The sequence below is a fragment of the Grampus griseus genome, assembly GCF_964374135.1.
Source record: "Grampus griseus genome assembly, chromosome: 9".
In the NCBI taxonomy this organism is placed as follows: domain Eukaryota; kingdom Metazoa; phylum Chordata; class Mammalia; order Artiodactyla; family Delphinidae; genus Grampus; species Grampus griseus.
Window position 1 is genome coordinate 5,182,070 of NC_139003.1, and position 15,572 is coordinate 5,197,641.

At 36.7% G+C, this 15,572-nt stretch overlaps 1 protein-coding gene across 16 annotated transcripts in view; it reads left to right on the top strand.

The window, feature by feature from the left end:
• KMT2C (lysine methyltransferase 2C) overlaps positions 1-15,572 on the top strand; it is a 294,524-nt gene that overhangs the window by 166,879 nt on the left and 112,073 nt on the right. For all 16 annotated transcript variants that reach the window (XR_014297239.1, XM_082662534.1, XM_082662543.1 and 13 more), the window contains exons 8-11: positions 2,200-2,371; positions 4,292-4,406; positions 14,754-14,923; positions 15,377-15,525. Coding sequence is in view for 15 of the 16 variants with exons in the window: in XM_082662534.1 (XP_082518660.1) it covers positions 2,200-2,371; positions 4,292-4,406; positions 14,754-14,923; positions 15,377-15,525 (606 nt within the window). In the remaining variant the exon portion in view is untranslated. The remainder of the gene's footprint in view (positions 1-2,199; positions 2,372-4,291; positions 4,407-14,753; positions 14,924-15,376; positions 15,526-15,572) is intronic.

The following is a 15,572-nucleotide window of genomic DNA, read 5'->3' on the forward strand; positions in this document are numbered from 1 at the left end:
CAAAGTGTGATGGACTGAACTGTACAAACAGATGGAAGAGGATACATAAAAAGTTTACTCAGTAAGAACTGGTATCCAATTGGATGTGTTGGGTCAGGGAGTAGTTAAGGGTCAATAGTGACACTAAAGTTTCTTTACCCAGCAGGTCGAGAAAGAAGAGAGAGGTTTAGGTTTAAAAAAAGTTCTAGAGGGGGCTTCCCTGGTGGCGCAGTGGTTGAGAATCAGCCTGCCAATGCAGGGGACACGGGTTCGATCCCTGGTCCAGGAAGATCCCACGTGCCACGGAGCAGCTAGGCCTGTGCGCCACAACTACTGAGCCCGCGTGCCGCAGCTATTGAGGCCCGCGCGCCTAGAGCCCGTGCTCCGCAATGAGGGAGGCCACAGCAATGGGAGGCCCGCTCACCACAATGAAGAGTAGCCCCACTCTCCCCAACTGGAGAAAACCTGCGTGCAGCAACAAAGACCCAACGCAGCCAAAAATAAATAAATTTATAAAAAAAAAAAAAAAGAGTTTTAGAGGAGTTGAGTTTGAGTATTTTTAGAACACCTGGCTATTGAGGGTCCAGTAAGACTTGAAAATAACATTTTGAGGTTCAGAAAGAAGTTTGGGTCTGGTGATAGAGATCTGGGAATTGTGGTGGTGTTTTATGATGTAGGAATTGATGTGATTACAAAGAAAAACCATGGGGAATTAGAAAAGATGGAAGAGGATGAAATCCTAAGAGACTCCATCATTTAGAGGGCTTGTGGAGGCACAAAAGCCAGCACAGCAGGAGGAGATTGGGGGCATGGGAAGCCTAAGGAGAAATCTGGAGAAAGCTGCCATCATAGAAGTCAATCAAGGTAGGAAATTTCAGTGTGGGCGTAGATGTAAACGCTGCAGATGGCAAATAAGGTAAGACCTAAAAAGTAACCACGGGATTTCATAGGCCACTGGTAGCCTCATTAAAGTAGCTTCAGATGAACAGTGGGTGAGGAGCCGCCAGGGGCCCAGCTTACAGTCTAGATGCATCCTAGGGCCTGTTTGTGTTCTGCCCTCAAACTGCAAATGGTTTTTTTTTTTTTTTTTTACCATTTTAAAAGGATTCTAAAATAAAAACAAAAACTCTGTATGCCAAAGACTTCTATGGCCCACAAAACCAATTCTTGGTGTAAGGAAAAGGAATAGATTATTACTCTGTTTCAAGATACTTGACTGGGGAAAGAAAGCAGGTAGAAAGGGCTTATAGCCAGAGAGGACTGACCAAATCTTCAGAAAGCGAAAGAGGAAAAAAAAAAATCGTATGTACAATTTAAAACGGTCCTAGGACAATCAGCTAATCAGACCATTTAGTTGAGAACATAAGTGTCAGTTACAGACATATTTGTGTATATCATCCAATTGGTATGATTTTAGAATACATTCTTTTCCTTATTATATTGTAATATGCATGCGTTTGTATACTTGGCAAGCCAGTTTATCCTGACATTTATTTTTTATTTTAGATGGTACAAGAACTGTTAAAAAGTGCCATTCCTTTTAATCCACATTTAGCGATAGACGATGTCCATAATTTTTTTACAACTGGCAATTAATATAGATGAATATAGAATTAGTATATGAAGTATTATATTTGTGTATGAATATGTAGCTTCCATCTTTAATGTTCTCCCTCATATATTTTCCAGTATTAAAAAACCCTTATTTGACTTGAATAAAAATTAGTGTTTATGCATAAGAAGCATCTTAATCTAATTGATATTAACATTTCTTAATTTTGTCTCTGATTTTGTTAATTTCAAAACCTATTTAACACTCAAATAAAAATGTTTATTTTTGCACTGCAAAGCGCCTCTCAGTTGATATTTTCCTTTTTGGTTCTTTTCAGCAAGCATATATTGAACATTAACTAGGTGCCCAGCATATCACTGGTATTAGGGATATAAAATTAAATAAGAACTGCTTATGGTCTCAAGTAGATGTAGGTACAAATCATTGCAAAACTATATGATTAAATTTAATGTGATTAAATTTAGATTAAAGATATTATAATGTTTTAATGGAGACCTTATTCTGATTGGATATCAGTTCAATGTGGATAATTTCAAGTGTCTGAAAGATTTACCATGAAAATTCCCTTCAAGTGATTTTTAAACTGTAAAGCCAGAAAAATATTAAATTCTTATACAACAATTTCGTTGTTTTACTGTTAATTGTAGCAAAGGAAGATGCAAACTGTGCAGTGTGCGACAGCCCGGGAGACCTCTTAGATCAGTTCTTTTGTACTACTTGTGGTCAGCACTATCATGGAATGTGCCTGGATATAGCGGTTACTCCATTAAAACGTGCAGGTTGGCAATGTCCTGAGTGCAAAGTGTGCCAGAACTGCAAGTAAGTTTTAATTTCAACTCAAAGGTGTGTATTGAGTTTAAGAGAGACCCTATTATTAGGTACTAAAGGTTTGTGTAATATGATAAAGGTTGTTCATACTGCAGCTATATTCATTCACACTGACTTCATCATGTCTTTAGAAATTGCTAGATATTTATTAACATATTTCTTTGAAATAAGTCTAAACAAAAACTAATTTTAATAATTTAAATTCCTCTGGTTGCCTAAAAAGCTAGCTTAAGTTTGCCAGCAATTTTAAATGAATGATATTAACAATTAAAAATAAATAAGCATTAGAAAAAAAAGCACCTTTTTTTCTGAGGGAGACTGGGGAGGAGATTTAATAGGAAAATAAACCTCTAACTATGGAAAGTAGTTATTAGAGTGAACCAAAGAATCAGTGATAAGTTTCAATTTCTATTCCAGGAAGAACAATTTATACTAAGTCTACTGTTTAAAAAGAAATCTGTATCTATCTGAAAGGCAGTTACTTTCACCATAATTCTGAAACAAAGTATTGTATGGCATTTAAATGTTTGTAATGGGATTATCTTTTCCTATTTGTTTTATTCCATCCTTTGGTCATTTCTCCAGTCTTTTCTGTGATTATTTTTTTCTCATGCTACTAATTAATTAGCATGATAATTTGGGGATGTTACCTGCATCTACAGCAGTCTTCAAATTGTTTACAGGCTGAGGACTTTTGTAATCAGGAGAAATGATGCCCACCACTGCCATGTTCAGTCTGTTTTATTTGTAATTTAATTTGATAACAATAAGCATCAATATCTTAGAATTATGTGGAATAAATAGGACCACGTGCTTTTATATTTTGGTAAAAATTAAAGAAAATATCAGTAAACATTTATTTGATACCTCGTATCTGTGCCTGGCTTCTTCTTGAGAAGGAGTAAGAGAACTTGAAGAAAGAGTGCTTTTCCTCCAAGATCTTTCCATGTAGCTAAAGAGACAAAATGTGCAATTTTATATGTAGAATTTATTAAATTAAATAAGAAATTACTGGAGGCCAATTAACCCATCTTCCTTTTTACTTCTGTTTATCACCAGGTTTTATTCAGCGGTTCCTCTCTCAGCTCTTCTTCTTGCATTCCCTAGTTTTTCTTTTCCCCTCCTCTTGAATTAAATTCTTAGTATCTGAGAGGGACTAACAGCCAAGAATCAAGGCTGAGATCATGGACAGGACAGGGGCCCAATCTTTGGGGCAGAAGAGTGTTTAGGGGAAGATTTTAGGTTTTCAATTATAATTCTTAATAATTATAACAAGATTATTATTCTTATATCTATTTATTTAGCACTTATTGCTTAATGGATATTCTTAGCTCTTCAGCCAGAATTATATTTAATTCTCACAGTAATCTTTGATTATCATTCACATTTTGTACCTGAAATTAAGAGGACTAAGTCTAAGTTATTCAGGAGTCACACAGCTAGAAAAACAGAAGTCTGAACACAGTTGTAGGTCTGATCCAAATTTGATCCTCTTTTTATTATATGACAGTGTCTTCCAACTCACGATGCCAAGATTTGTTCCTTTCCGTGCAGCATCACCTATCAGTTACAGCTCCTTCCCAAAAAAAGGATGGGCATGGGATGTTTAAGAAGTAAAGATCAGTGTCATTCATCTTGCCTTAACCCCTCCTTCTTTGCAGGAACCCTAAAATGACTAAAACGGGTTCACCATAGGTGGGCGTTCAGTAAGGATAATCCTTTAGGGACCTTTGGAAGATTTCTGTCTCATCCTCTAGAGGGTTAACTCTGTCATTATCTGTGCATAGACCAAACAGAGACGGAGGGTATTTATGAACTGGGCAGTTCCCAGGACAGATTCTTTTCATGATTACTTATGTTACAAACATAAGTTTAAAGATAAGGCATCATTAATGCTATCTTATTTTTTAGACAATCGGGAGAAGATAGCAAGATGCTAGTGTGTGATACGTGTGACAAAGGGTATCATACTTTTTGTCTTCAACCAGTTATGAAATCAGTACCAACCAATGGCTGGAAATGCAAAGTAAGTTGTTTATTTTTTTAAGAAAAAAAATCTGTATGTTTTTTATATAGAGCAGACAAATCGGATACCTATTCAAATCTATATTACCTTCAACTTAAAAACTTTATTGATGTATAATTGATATACAGTAAACTGCACACATTTAAAGTCTATAATTTAATTTGACGTTTTCACTCATGAAACCATTATCACCTTCAAGATAATGAACATATTCATCACCCCTAGAAGTTTCCTGGTGCCCCTGAGATTTCCTCCTTTCTGACTGTTCACTGCCGTACTCCCTTCTGTCTTCCAGGCAATCTGCTTTCTCTCACCATAGATTAGTTTGCATTTTCTAGAACTTTATATAAGTGATGTCGGATAGTATATACCCTTTTCTTTTTTGCAGGGGGTGGTGGTTTAAAGTCAACATAAATATTTTGAGAGTCACGCATATTGTTGCACATGCCAGTAGTGATTTCTTTTTATTGCTTAATAGTTGAAGTACCACAATTTGTTTATTGAATCACCTGTTGGTGAACATTTGGGTTGCTGACAATTTTAGGCTGTTATAAAAAATGCTGCTATGAACCTGTTAACTAACAAGTGTATGGTGCTTCATGGCTTAGAAATTGTGTTTTAGTGATTCATCTTTAATCTTTGAAACTATGAAATAGGTAGTATCCTTATAGGCGGACACTGAAACAGATGTATTTTTAAAATCTATTAATTTAAAATCCAGAAATAAAGCAGATAACATTTTGATCAGATTGGCTTTTAGATGATTTTACCTTGATTTTATATGTGTGTATGTATTTATGTATAAACTTGTATTAAATATTTGGAATCATATCATATATGCGTATGTATATGTATATTGTTCCTTCCCCATGGTAGCTTTAGTAAGTGCTTACTGACTTAGATATCTGGTTTTTTGGATGCTGTGTAAAGTTTCTTTGGGGTTTTGAGAGTTAGGATCTATAGACATTTTTCCACTTCTTTTTTATTACTTAAGATATCAGTCTTTCTGCTTGGTGGGATGCTTTTAAGATGTATTTTCAGCTATTTTAAATTTTTTCTGGGTATTCTTTTAGTCAGTGTTTCTCCCCCTTTCCATCTATTTTGGTATTTGCATCTTTGTGACCTTGAGTATTCCATTCTGGCCTCTCTAAACTTCCTGAGGAATTTATTGAGGCTCTGTTGCCTGCATCTCTAAACCCTGTAGGTTGGCTGACACCTCAACCTACTGGGCAGAGTTAGTATAGTACCAGGTAAACAACAGCAAATTTTAGAATTGTCTGTCCTTGGAAGCACAAAATATTTAAATTCTTAAAGTGAAAGTAGAAGGTAAGAATAACTCAAGTTTTACCTTCAATTCCCAACTGACTGAATAAAACTAATTTTTTTTTTTCCTGTTAGGAAGATGTTTACAAACAATATTTACTGTGACTTTTCTTTGAATGTTCTCTAGAATGAGTCAGTCATAAAAGTAGTTAATTTGCTTCCTTTGAAATCTATACAGGTAAACTAATAAATTCTAGATTAAGAACTGGTGAGGGACTAGTGATTAAGTGAATTGCCGAGGTTTACTAATTTGCAGAGGCAGAACAGAGACTAAAATTCAGGTTTCCTGTCTTACATTGTAATGTTTTATCCAATATATTATGCTCCCTGTGCTATCATACTATACTTAATTAACAGTGCTTTTGTCCCTAGACTAATTAAGGAATATTTCTTAATCTAATTTTCATCTGTATTAGGATTTGGATCCTAGGAAACTAAAGACTCTAGATCCATGGGCCATCTCTACAGAACCCCCAGGCTGAGTTTTATTTTTTTTAATTATTATTATAATCTTAATTTCACAGAATAGACATGAAGCTAGGCATAAACTTCTTTAATCTATGGTAATTACACTGTCTTAACTTAGAAAATAAATAATTTAATCTAACAAATAATTTTTTTTGAATTTTATTTTATTTATTTTCTTATACAGCAGGTTCGTATTAGTTATCCATTTTATACATATCAGTGTATATATGTCGATCCCAATCCCCCTCCCCAATCTAACGAATAATTTTGCTTTTAAAGTAAATTGCCAAGACATGTTTTAATAGAAAGGTATTCTTTGTCTTTAATAATGTTCATACAAAGAATGCCTTTTGTATTTGTACAGAAATAGTTTGATAAAGCCAGGACTGTGTTTACTGGTTCAGAGTAATCATACCTCAAAGTGCCAACCAGCAATTCTTGTGAACATCAGATATAATGAAGTACCACTCAAAAACTCTAGAAACCTTTTGGTTCACAGGTGCACCGTATGGGCACAGTTGAAATCTGTAATAAATGGGGTATCGATCCAATTATTTCTAAAATACAGAAGTTTATAAGTTAAGGGTATGCTGTTTGCAGTTTCTGTTGTCAGGTGATGTGTATGAAGAACCTCCTTGCTCTGTGGATGCTGCTCGCTACTGCGGAGCGAATCCCTTGTGCGGTCCACGCGTCTCATTCTTTTTACCACGGTTCTGCTGTGGAAAATCTTGTATCTTTCACACGTCTTTGACAGCACTTGGGGCTAACATAATAATAAACACAAATGCTAAATGCAGTTACATTTTATATTAATTAAAACAATTTTTATTTATTTTATATTTTTGGCTTGCGGGATCTTAGTTCTCCCACGAGGGATTGAACCCTAACCACCGGAGTGCCAGGGAATTCCCTATATTTTTTAAAGTTAGCATTTCTATGAAATATTTCAAGTTCTCAGAAAACATACAGACCAAGAATACACTTGTGGTCTCCCTGCATCCTCACATTCTAGTCCCTTTGTCACAGAAACGCGATCCTGTTACCTTTGCCCTTCTCTTTGAGCTCGTGTTTGTCGTGGTCTCGGCATCTTCCCCTGCTAGTGGGGCGGCCTTCAGGAGGGGTCGGGTGGCGGAGGTGGTCGGTGGAGGCCGAGGCTCCCCGCCGCAGCTGGGCTCGCAGGCTTCCAGGAGGCGCCAGCCCGAGGCTTCTTCCGGGAGCAGCCTGCGGGAGGGAGGCGCTGGCCGGTGGAGGGGTGGGCGGTGGTGGTGCTTGCCCTCCTCGGAGGGTCCTGGAAAGGGGAGCGGTCTTGCTGGCAGGTCCCCAGGGATGGGGTGTTGGTGAGGGGGTAGGAGGAGGCGCCGGGGGAGCCTTACCCCTGCGCCCCACCCCCACCCCCAGAGCCTCGACACCTGGAACTGGCGGCGCGTCACCTGGTTCTAGGGCGTGGGGCAGAGGGCGGCGAGTTCTGTCCCGCCTCGGCCCGAGGGTGGGGCCTGGAGGGGCGGGGCCTTCTCCACTGGAACTGAGCGCCTCGGGGCAACTCTTCTCCGGTGAGGTCGCCCGGGAGGGAGCAGCCTGGGGGCTGAGGAGGGTCCCGTGAGCAGTTTCTGCCCGGCGGCCGGACGGGGTGCTTCCGCGCGTTCTCTCTTGGCTTGGTTCTTGGTCTAAAGAAAAAGCTGCCGTCGGACGGATTTGTATGTTTATTACTTTTATCTCCGCTACCGCGCCTCTTTTACTTTTTTGAAATAGGAAGTTGAATTCGTAATTCGTTTTCTTCACTTTCCTAAGGAAAAAAGGATATTTAAGACTATAAATTTACCTTTGATTATAGCTTTGGCTGCACTCATATTTGTTGTATTGGTAAGTTTATATCTGTTCACATTTGACTTAATTTTATCTTTTTTTAGGTTGTGCTTAAACACATTAGTGTCTGCTTTAATCGTATTGAATCAGATAATTTAACTAGCGTAGTTTTCTTTTTGACATATATTTGGATGCTTGACTTACTGACTTTAAAGCTGTAGTATTTGTGTTTATTAATTTCATTTAATTAGATGAAGTTCTTTTTCCATATTTTTTGACTGATTCAACAGTGTATTATGGCGTAGATAAAATCGACTCCTGTAATTTCTCATATCAATTTCTTCTTGCATTTAAACTTGTGCTGGTTATTTAGCAAGTAGATCAGGCTAATATTGATGTATTGTGCTTTTTATCAGTGTAAAACTATTCTCTTTATATTGTGTAATGCCTTTTTTTTTTTGCGAGGGGAGAGGGGGACCAGATATTTTGCTTTGCCTGACAAATATGGCTGAGTGGGGTTTTAGTTTAACCAGTTGAATGTGATCTTTTCATTTTGCATCCTTCTGTGTCATTTTAACTGTACCTTTTGAAAGGTTTAATAGTCAAGTATTTAGACTAATGGATGTAATTGAAATGCTTGGCTATTTTAAAACAAACCTGTTCTTTTAATTTCCTTTCTGTTTTTCAGTTCCTTTTATTCCCTGCAGTAATTTGTAATTCAGAATATTAAGTTATAAATGTTGAAAATATTAAAAGTGCCCCCCCTTGCCATTGAAAATGAAGAAATCAGAAGTTTTCTCCCTCCTCTCTGTCTTAAGTTGACCCAGACTATAGACTTTTTCTTTGGGGAGGGAGGGATCTTCTCTGTAAATTCCAACCTCATCTCACCCCCAGTCTTTTGGAGACTTGTTTATGCACTTCTATAAAAGAATTGTAAATATTCTGGAATCTTGCAAACCTGAAAGAGATTGTTGCCTTCAAACTACCAGAAGAACTTGGTTTGGTACAGTTTTGCATTACAACTTTTTTTTTTTACTCTGGATACTTTTTTTCCGTTTTTTTCCCAGTTTATGGAATTACAGAAGAAGTTTGTTTTGTTTTTAGTTTAATTAGTTAATTGGTTTTCTGCTTGAAGGCCATGAGATCTTTATTTTTGTTCAGTTATTTGGATTTGCTTCCAGGATGTTGGTTCTACACTAATTAGTGTTCTCTGGAACATACTGACTATTGTCATTCTCCCTTTAGGCCCGTGGAAAGGTCTAGGGAAGTGTTGGTTAAATTCATCTTTTTAAAAAATATTTACTTTCTTTACATTCTCCTTAATAATCTTTAGTAACATCTAGGTGATTTTGTTTCCTGCTTTAATTCATTATTTTCTTTGTTGTGGTTTTCATTATTTTGGAAAATGTGTTCAGAATTCCTAGTTTATTTCTCAAGGTTGTTCTCTGGCTTCTTTTTGTTCTGCCCTTACTAATTTGCTTTCTGTAATAGTCTGCTATTCTCTTTCACGTGACAGAATTATTTATAATACTGCTGAGAATACGAATGGATAGTGTGTGTGTTTTATTCTGTTCTATGGAGGTATTATAAAGTGATTAAAAAGATTAAGCTGTGGAGTCAAATCTCAGGTTTTCCAGTTACTAAATACAGGATCTTTGGCAAATTATTTGACTTCTGTAAGCTGTGTTTCATCATGTAGTTAATAGTACTTAACCTCACAGGGGTGTTGGATTTAGCGAGATGATGCCTGTAAAGTGCTCAGCATAATGCCTAAAGTAAGTGCTCAATTCTCATGGAGTTTCTCATAGGAATGCTTATCTTCTTTTCAGTTTGAAGAATGATACTCTTTCTCTACTGTTAAATTCTTTCATAGTTCTTTATAGTCTTTAGTCAAATGCAAACACTGTGGTGCGGGCTGGAGGTGCAGAGGCAGAGTGTGCCTTCCCAGGAACGGTGTCAGTCTGGCGAGGCTGCTTGCACTGAAGTGAGGGTGATCTTTTTAGGAACTTCGTTATATACCAGTCATTGTCCCGTAGGTTTCTTTTCTCTGTTTCTCTTTCAAGAATGCTGATGTGTGGGTATATTATGTGTTTTAAAAGGCATTATGTGGAAATAATTTCAAACTTTAAAAGTTGGAAAAATAAAAATAATACCCATATGCCATTTACGTAGATTCACCTGTTGTTAGGATTTCAGTATTGTCATCCATGCCCTTTCTCCTTCCTCCCTGCCCCATGTATATTTTTTTGCCCTGAACCATTTTGAGAGTAAGTTATACACACTGTGTTCCCTTTACCCCTAAATACTTAAATGTGTATTTCCTAATAATAGGGATATTCTTACGTAATCACAGCAGTATTATCACCCCATACATTTACATCAATATATCTAATCTACCATCCATATTTCAGTTCGTCACTTGATCCCATATAGCATTTCCCTCCTCCTGTGTAGGTTCCAGAATAGTCTCGGATCAAGTATTCCATTTAGTTGCCATGTTTCTTTTGAGTCCTTGAATCTGGAAAATTTCTTTAGCCCTTCTTTGTCTTTTTTGATATTGACAGTTTTGAATAATAGAGTTTTTCCTCACATACCTGGTTTTTGTTTGTTTGTTTTGTTTTCTTTAAATCACAAATAGAACTTTCCTTATTTTGTCTTTGTCTGATATTTCCTCATGATTATAGAGAGAGTTATTCATTCTTGGGCAGAATATTGCGTAAGTGGTGCTGTGCTCTTCTCAGGCTTTCAGCTGGGTGCACCTGATGGTTCGCTCTCCCTCACAGGTGGTGTGAATTCTGATCATCTGGTCAAGCTGCTGTAAAGTTTCTCCACTGTTTTCTTTCTCTCCTATCTAATAAAGCAGTACGTGAGGAGACACTTTAACACCGTGCGAATATCTTGTTGCTCCTCAGAATTTTCTCCAAGATTATAGGAACCAATGCCTGATGCAGTTTTTACCTGTTGTTTGTAAAATGATGCTTTTCTAACTTCACATTTACCAGTCAGCCCCCTGCATTCTGTTGTATGCAAGAACCCTCCCTTCTTTCACATGTTAAAATTATGTATATCTTGTCAGTATTGACTCATGAATTCTTGTTATTATTGATAATTTATTACTGTACCTAATTTGTTTTGTGCTCAAATTGTCCAGTTTTGCCTTTGATATCCTTTTCACGCTGGCTCCTGTGTCTTTGTGGCATGCCCTCACCATTAAGCACTTCATTACGTTTGGGCATAACAAGATACTCCAAAATCATCTTACACCTCCCTGCCCTAGCCCTGGAATCTGTCCTCTTTTCTATAAATAGGCCAAGTTCCTTTAGTGAAGATTGGGTGCTAGGTGTGCCCATTGCTCTGGGGGTGTTTGCTTCTTTGTCCTTTCAGCATATGAGGCAGTAAATACATGCATGTGTATACATTTACACATATGCATATCTACAAATACATAAGTATGCGTATACTCACACATGTACATCGTTTATAAATAATGAATTTACACCAATACCTCCAATTCTGATCCCTCCTGCTGAGTTCTTTGCCTTCTCACATTCTTACATATCCATTCTCGTATAGTAAGAATCCTTGTGTTTTGCCTGTTATCCTTGAAGATTTTGGTTTTTTAAAAATTCCCCATTCTTTTCTTATTGATTTAATTTTTAAAAATACATAGGATATTAACACGCTTTCAAAAATTTCTGATTCATCCTTCCTGTATTTTTTTGTAATGATAAGCAAATATATTTTTGTTTCCCTTTTCTACACTGAAGGTAGCATATGTGCTCTTTTGTATGTTGCTTTTTTTTTTAACTTAAAATCTGGAAGTCACTTCATATCAGTTCATAGAGATCTTCCTCATTCCTCCTCCTCCCTTCCTTCCTTGCTTCCTTCCTTTCTCTCTCTTTCGTTCTCTTTCTCCCTTTCTTCCTCTCTCTCTTTCTCTCTCTCTTTCTTTCTTCTGTTTATTTGAACCATAGTTTTTCAGCCAATGTCCTATGCTTGAATATTTAGGTAGTTTCCGATATTTTACATTAGAAGTGATTCTGTAGCCAATAACTTTGTGCATATGGGTTTTTGAATTGCTGGGAGCGAATCTCTAGAATAAATTTCTAGTAGTAGGATTACTGGCTCAGGGGGGTAAATGCATATGTAATTTTGTTAGGTATCGTCAAATTCCCTTTCATGGGACTTGTGGCTCTTCCTTTTGCCACCACTCATGCATGAGAGAACTTCTTTTCTACATCCTTGCCAACAGGCTGTCATGTTCAGCTTTTGATTTTTGCCTGTCTTATGAGTGAAAAATGTTATCTCAGTGTAGTCTAATTTTCTTTTCTCTTTTGAGTGAAGCTGGTCATTTTTTCCTGTGTTTAGGAGTCATTTTTTTACCCCTTTTTGCGAGTTGTCTGTTCTTGTGTGTTGCCTGTTACTCTTGAAGATTTTGATGACCCCACAGTCTAAGAGCTCCTTGTATAGTCGGGATATAAGGCCTTCAGCTGCGTTATACGGTGCACATCTTTTCTTCCAGTTTGTTGTTTGCCTTTTAGCTTTGCCTGTGTTATTTTTTGCCATGCAAAAGTTTATTTTTATATAGTCAGATTTATCAGTCTTCTATTGCTTTTGGATTTTTGAGTTAAAATTAGAAAGCCTTTTCCTATACTGAGGCTATAGGAGAGTTCATGTTTTCTTCTAGTTTTTATGTTATTTTTTACATTTAGCTCTCTAATCCATTTTTAGTTGATGCTTCTATATGGTATGAGTTATCTTTTCCCAGTTGGCTATCCAGTTGTCCAAAATCCATTCACTAAAAAGACAGTCTTTGCCTCAGTGACTTGAGATTCCAGACTAGAGTTTTAGATTTAGTTGGGTTTATTTCTGGAATTTCTTGTCTGTTCCATTGCTCTGTCTTTCTATCTTCATGAGCCAATGCCGTACCGTTTTAATTATAGAGGCTTTGCAGTATCTGGTAGCTGTGGTCCCCTGTCAGATCTTTTCTATTTCACATTTTTCCTAGCTGTTTTGTCGTTTATTTTTCCATATGAACCTTAGGCTCTGTGAAAAACCTCACTGGAATTTTTATCAGGTCACTTTAAATTTATTCATTGATAGTGAAATCTTGATGTTAGGACATCCTAACGAAGAACAAGGTATGTCTTTGCATTTGTTCAAGTCTAGTTTAGTGTCTTCTAGGAATGTTTTCTAATTTTCTTTGTATAGGTTTTGGACATTTCTTAAGTTTATTCTTAAAAGTTTTCTCTATTTTGTTGATGTTATAAATGGGATTTTCCCATTCATTATATCTTTTAACTGGTTATTATTTGTGTATGTGAATTCTATTGAATTTTCATTGCTAATTTTATATCCTGCTACTTCGTTAAATTCTTTTATTAAATTTGTGATACATTCTCTAGGATTTTCCAAGTATGCCGTCTTGTCATCTACAAATAGTTTTACTTTTTCTTTTCCTATTTTGCTTCTGTTTTCATTTGTTTTAGTGTTTACATTGGTTCAGAACCATGTTAAATAGTAGTGGAGATAGTAGGCATCCTTGCTTTGTTTCTGACCTTAGTGGGACTGCCTCTGGGGTTCCCCAATTAAATAAAATGCTGGCTTTAGAATTGAGGTATGTGTGTATGTCACATTAAGGAAATACCTACCCATTTTAATTTTCTCGGAAGTTTTTTTTTTATTAGGAATGGATTTTAATTTTTTTCCAAAGGTCTTTTCAGCATCTAGTGAAATAATTTATCTTCTCTCCTCAGACCTAATAATATGTTAGATTTTATTAATAGGTTTTCTAATATTTAACCATACTTGGATTTTTGTGTAAACTCCTCTTGGACATGGTTTATGGTTTTTCTTGATTTGCTATTGGAGTCTGTTTGCTAACATTTTACTTAGGATTTGTCATCAGTATTTACGAGTACCTCCATTTTAAATCTGTAAGACTTTAGCAGATCTGTGGTTCATGCTAGTTTCTCTTTCTCAGTGAGCATCTCTTTTGTATCAGAAGATACCAGCAGCTCAGAAAGATAAAGTTCCTTTTTTATTGGTGTTTTAGATTGCCAAGCTGGGGGTGGGTGGGTAATGAGAGTCCCACAGTTTGTCAGCCGTGTGCCCAGGATTTTAAGGCAGCCTAGCTCAGAGGCACAGAAGGTTTGGCTGGCCTCTGCCAGGCCTTGCACATCAGCAGTTCTACTTTGCTAACGGTAGTGCCTCTCTGTTCTGAGAATATGAGAAGCCATAATTGGATATTGATGTTGAGTGGTTATTTTCACCATTTCAGACACCTAATCATTTGGAGTGGGTTGTATTTCCTTAGTGTGAATTCTTGTTTTTAGTTTCTGAGCTACCCATAAACATACAGAATTCCCTAGCAGGACCATTTTGCTTTCAGAGTAGTGAGTTGAGTAGGCTTACTCAACACGAGCTACTTCCTGATTCTGGAATGTGTTTCTTTTTTTGAAGTTTGGATTGCTACGTTCTTGGTTTTCTTCCTTCCCTATTTATGTTTTCTTGGATGTCTCTATCCACTATTTACACTTTCCAGGAGGTTTCAGTGTAAATTGAGTGATATCTCATCAGATGTTCAAAACAAACCTCTTTTTCAAAAACGTACACCCTAAATTAGTGTCATAAAAATTAAAGCTTAATATATAATCTACAAATGTTTCACTGATTTTTTAAAAAGGTTTACACCAGAACTGCAGTACAAATGCATAACAAACTGTTTCTGTTTTCATTTTTCCTGGTGTTTAGAATTGCAGAATATGTGTCGAGTGTGGCACACGATCTAGTTCTCAGTGGCACCACAATTGCCTGGTATGTGACAGTTGTTACCAACAGCAGGATAACTTATGTCCTTTCTGTGGGAAGTGCTACCATCCAGAATTGCAGAAAGACATGCTTCATTGTAATATGTGCAAAAGGTAAGAAGATATAGTTATTCCATTTGTTTGTCAGTTCTTCTGTCCATGTGTGATCATCTGCTCTGCCATGTATTTTGAGATCCAAACTTTTGTCATTCCAGTAATCCTTTCAATACTGAGTGCCATTATAGATGGAATTAAAGTATGTTTTTATGAGTCTGAAAGGCATAACGATGTAAGTGGGCAAAAAATAAGACAAGACCAGAAACAAGCATTAAGAGGGAAAAGTAAAGAGTAAATAGTTTAAAATGTGTTTAAAAAAGGTCAACACCTGTGATGACATCCAAAAGTGACAGCTTCTTTTCTAGAACCTTCAATTGCTAACCCCTATTACCTCTTCTTCCATCCTTACCCCTTCCTATATCCAGTTTTTCAGCAATTATCTTTCTTTTCCCTAAATATTAATTTGACTTTAAATTAGAAAATTTTATTTAAATATATTTATCATCACAGATGGGTTCACTTAGAATGTGACAAACCGACAGATCATGAACTGGATTCTCAGCTCAAAGAAGAGTACATCTGTATGTATTGCAAACACTTAGCTGAGATGGATCCATTACAGCCAGGTGATGAAGTGGAGATGGCTGAACTCACTACAGGTAAATTGAGAGTTTTTGTTTTTTAGGATGCTGTGCCAGCCAGTCAG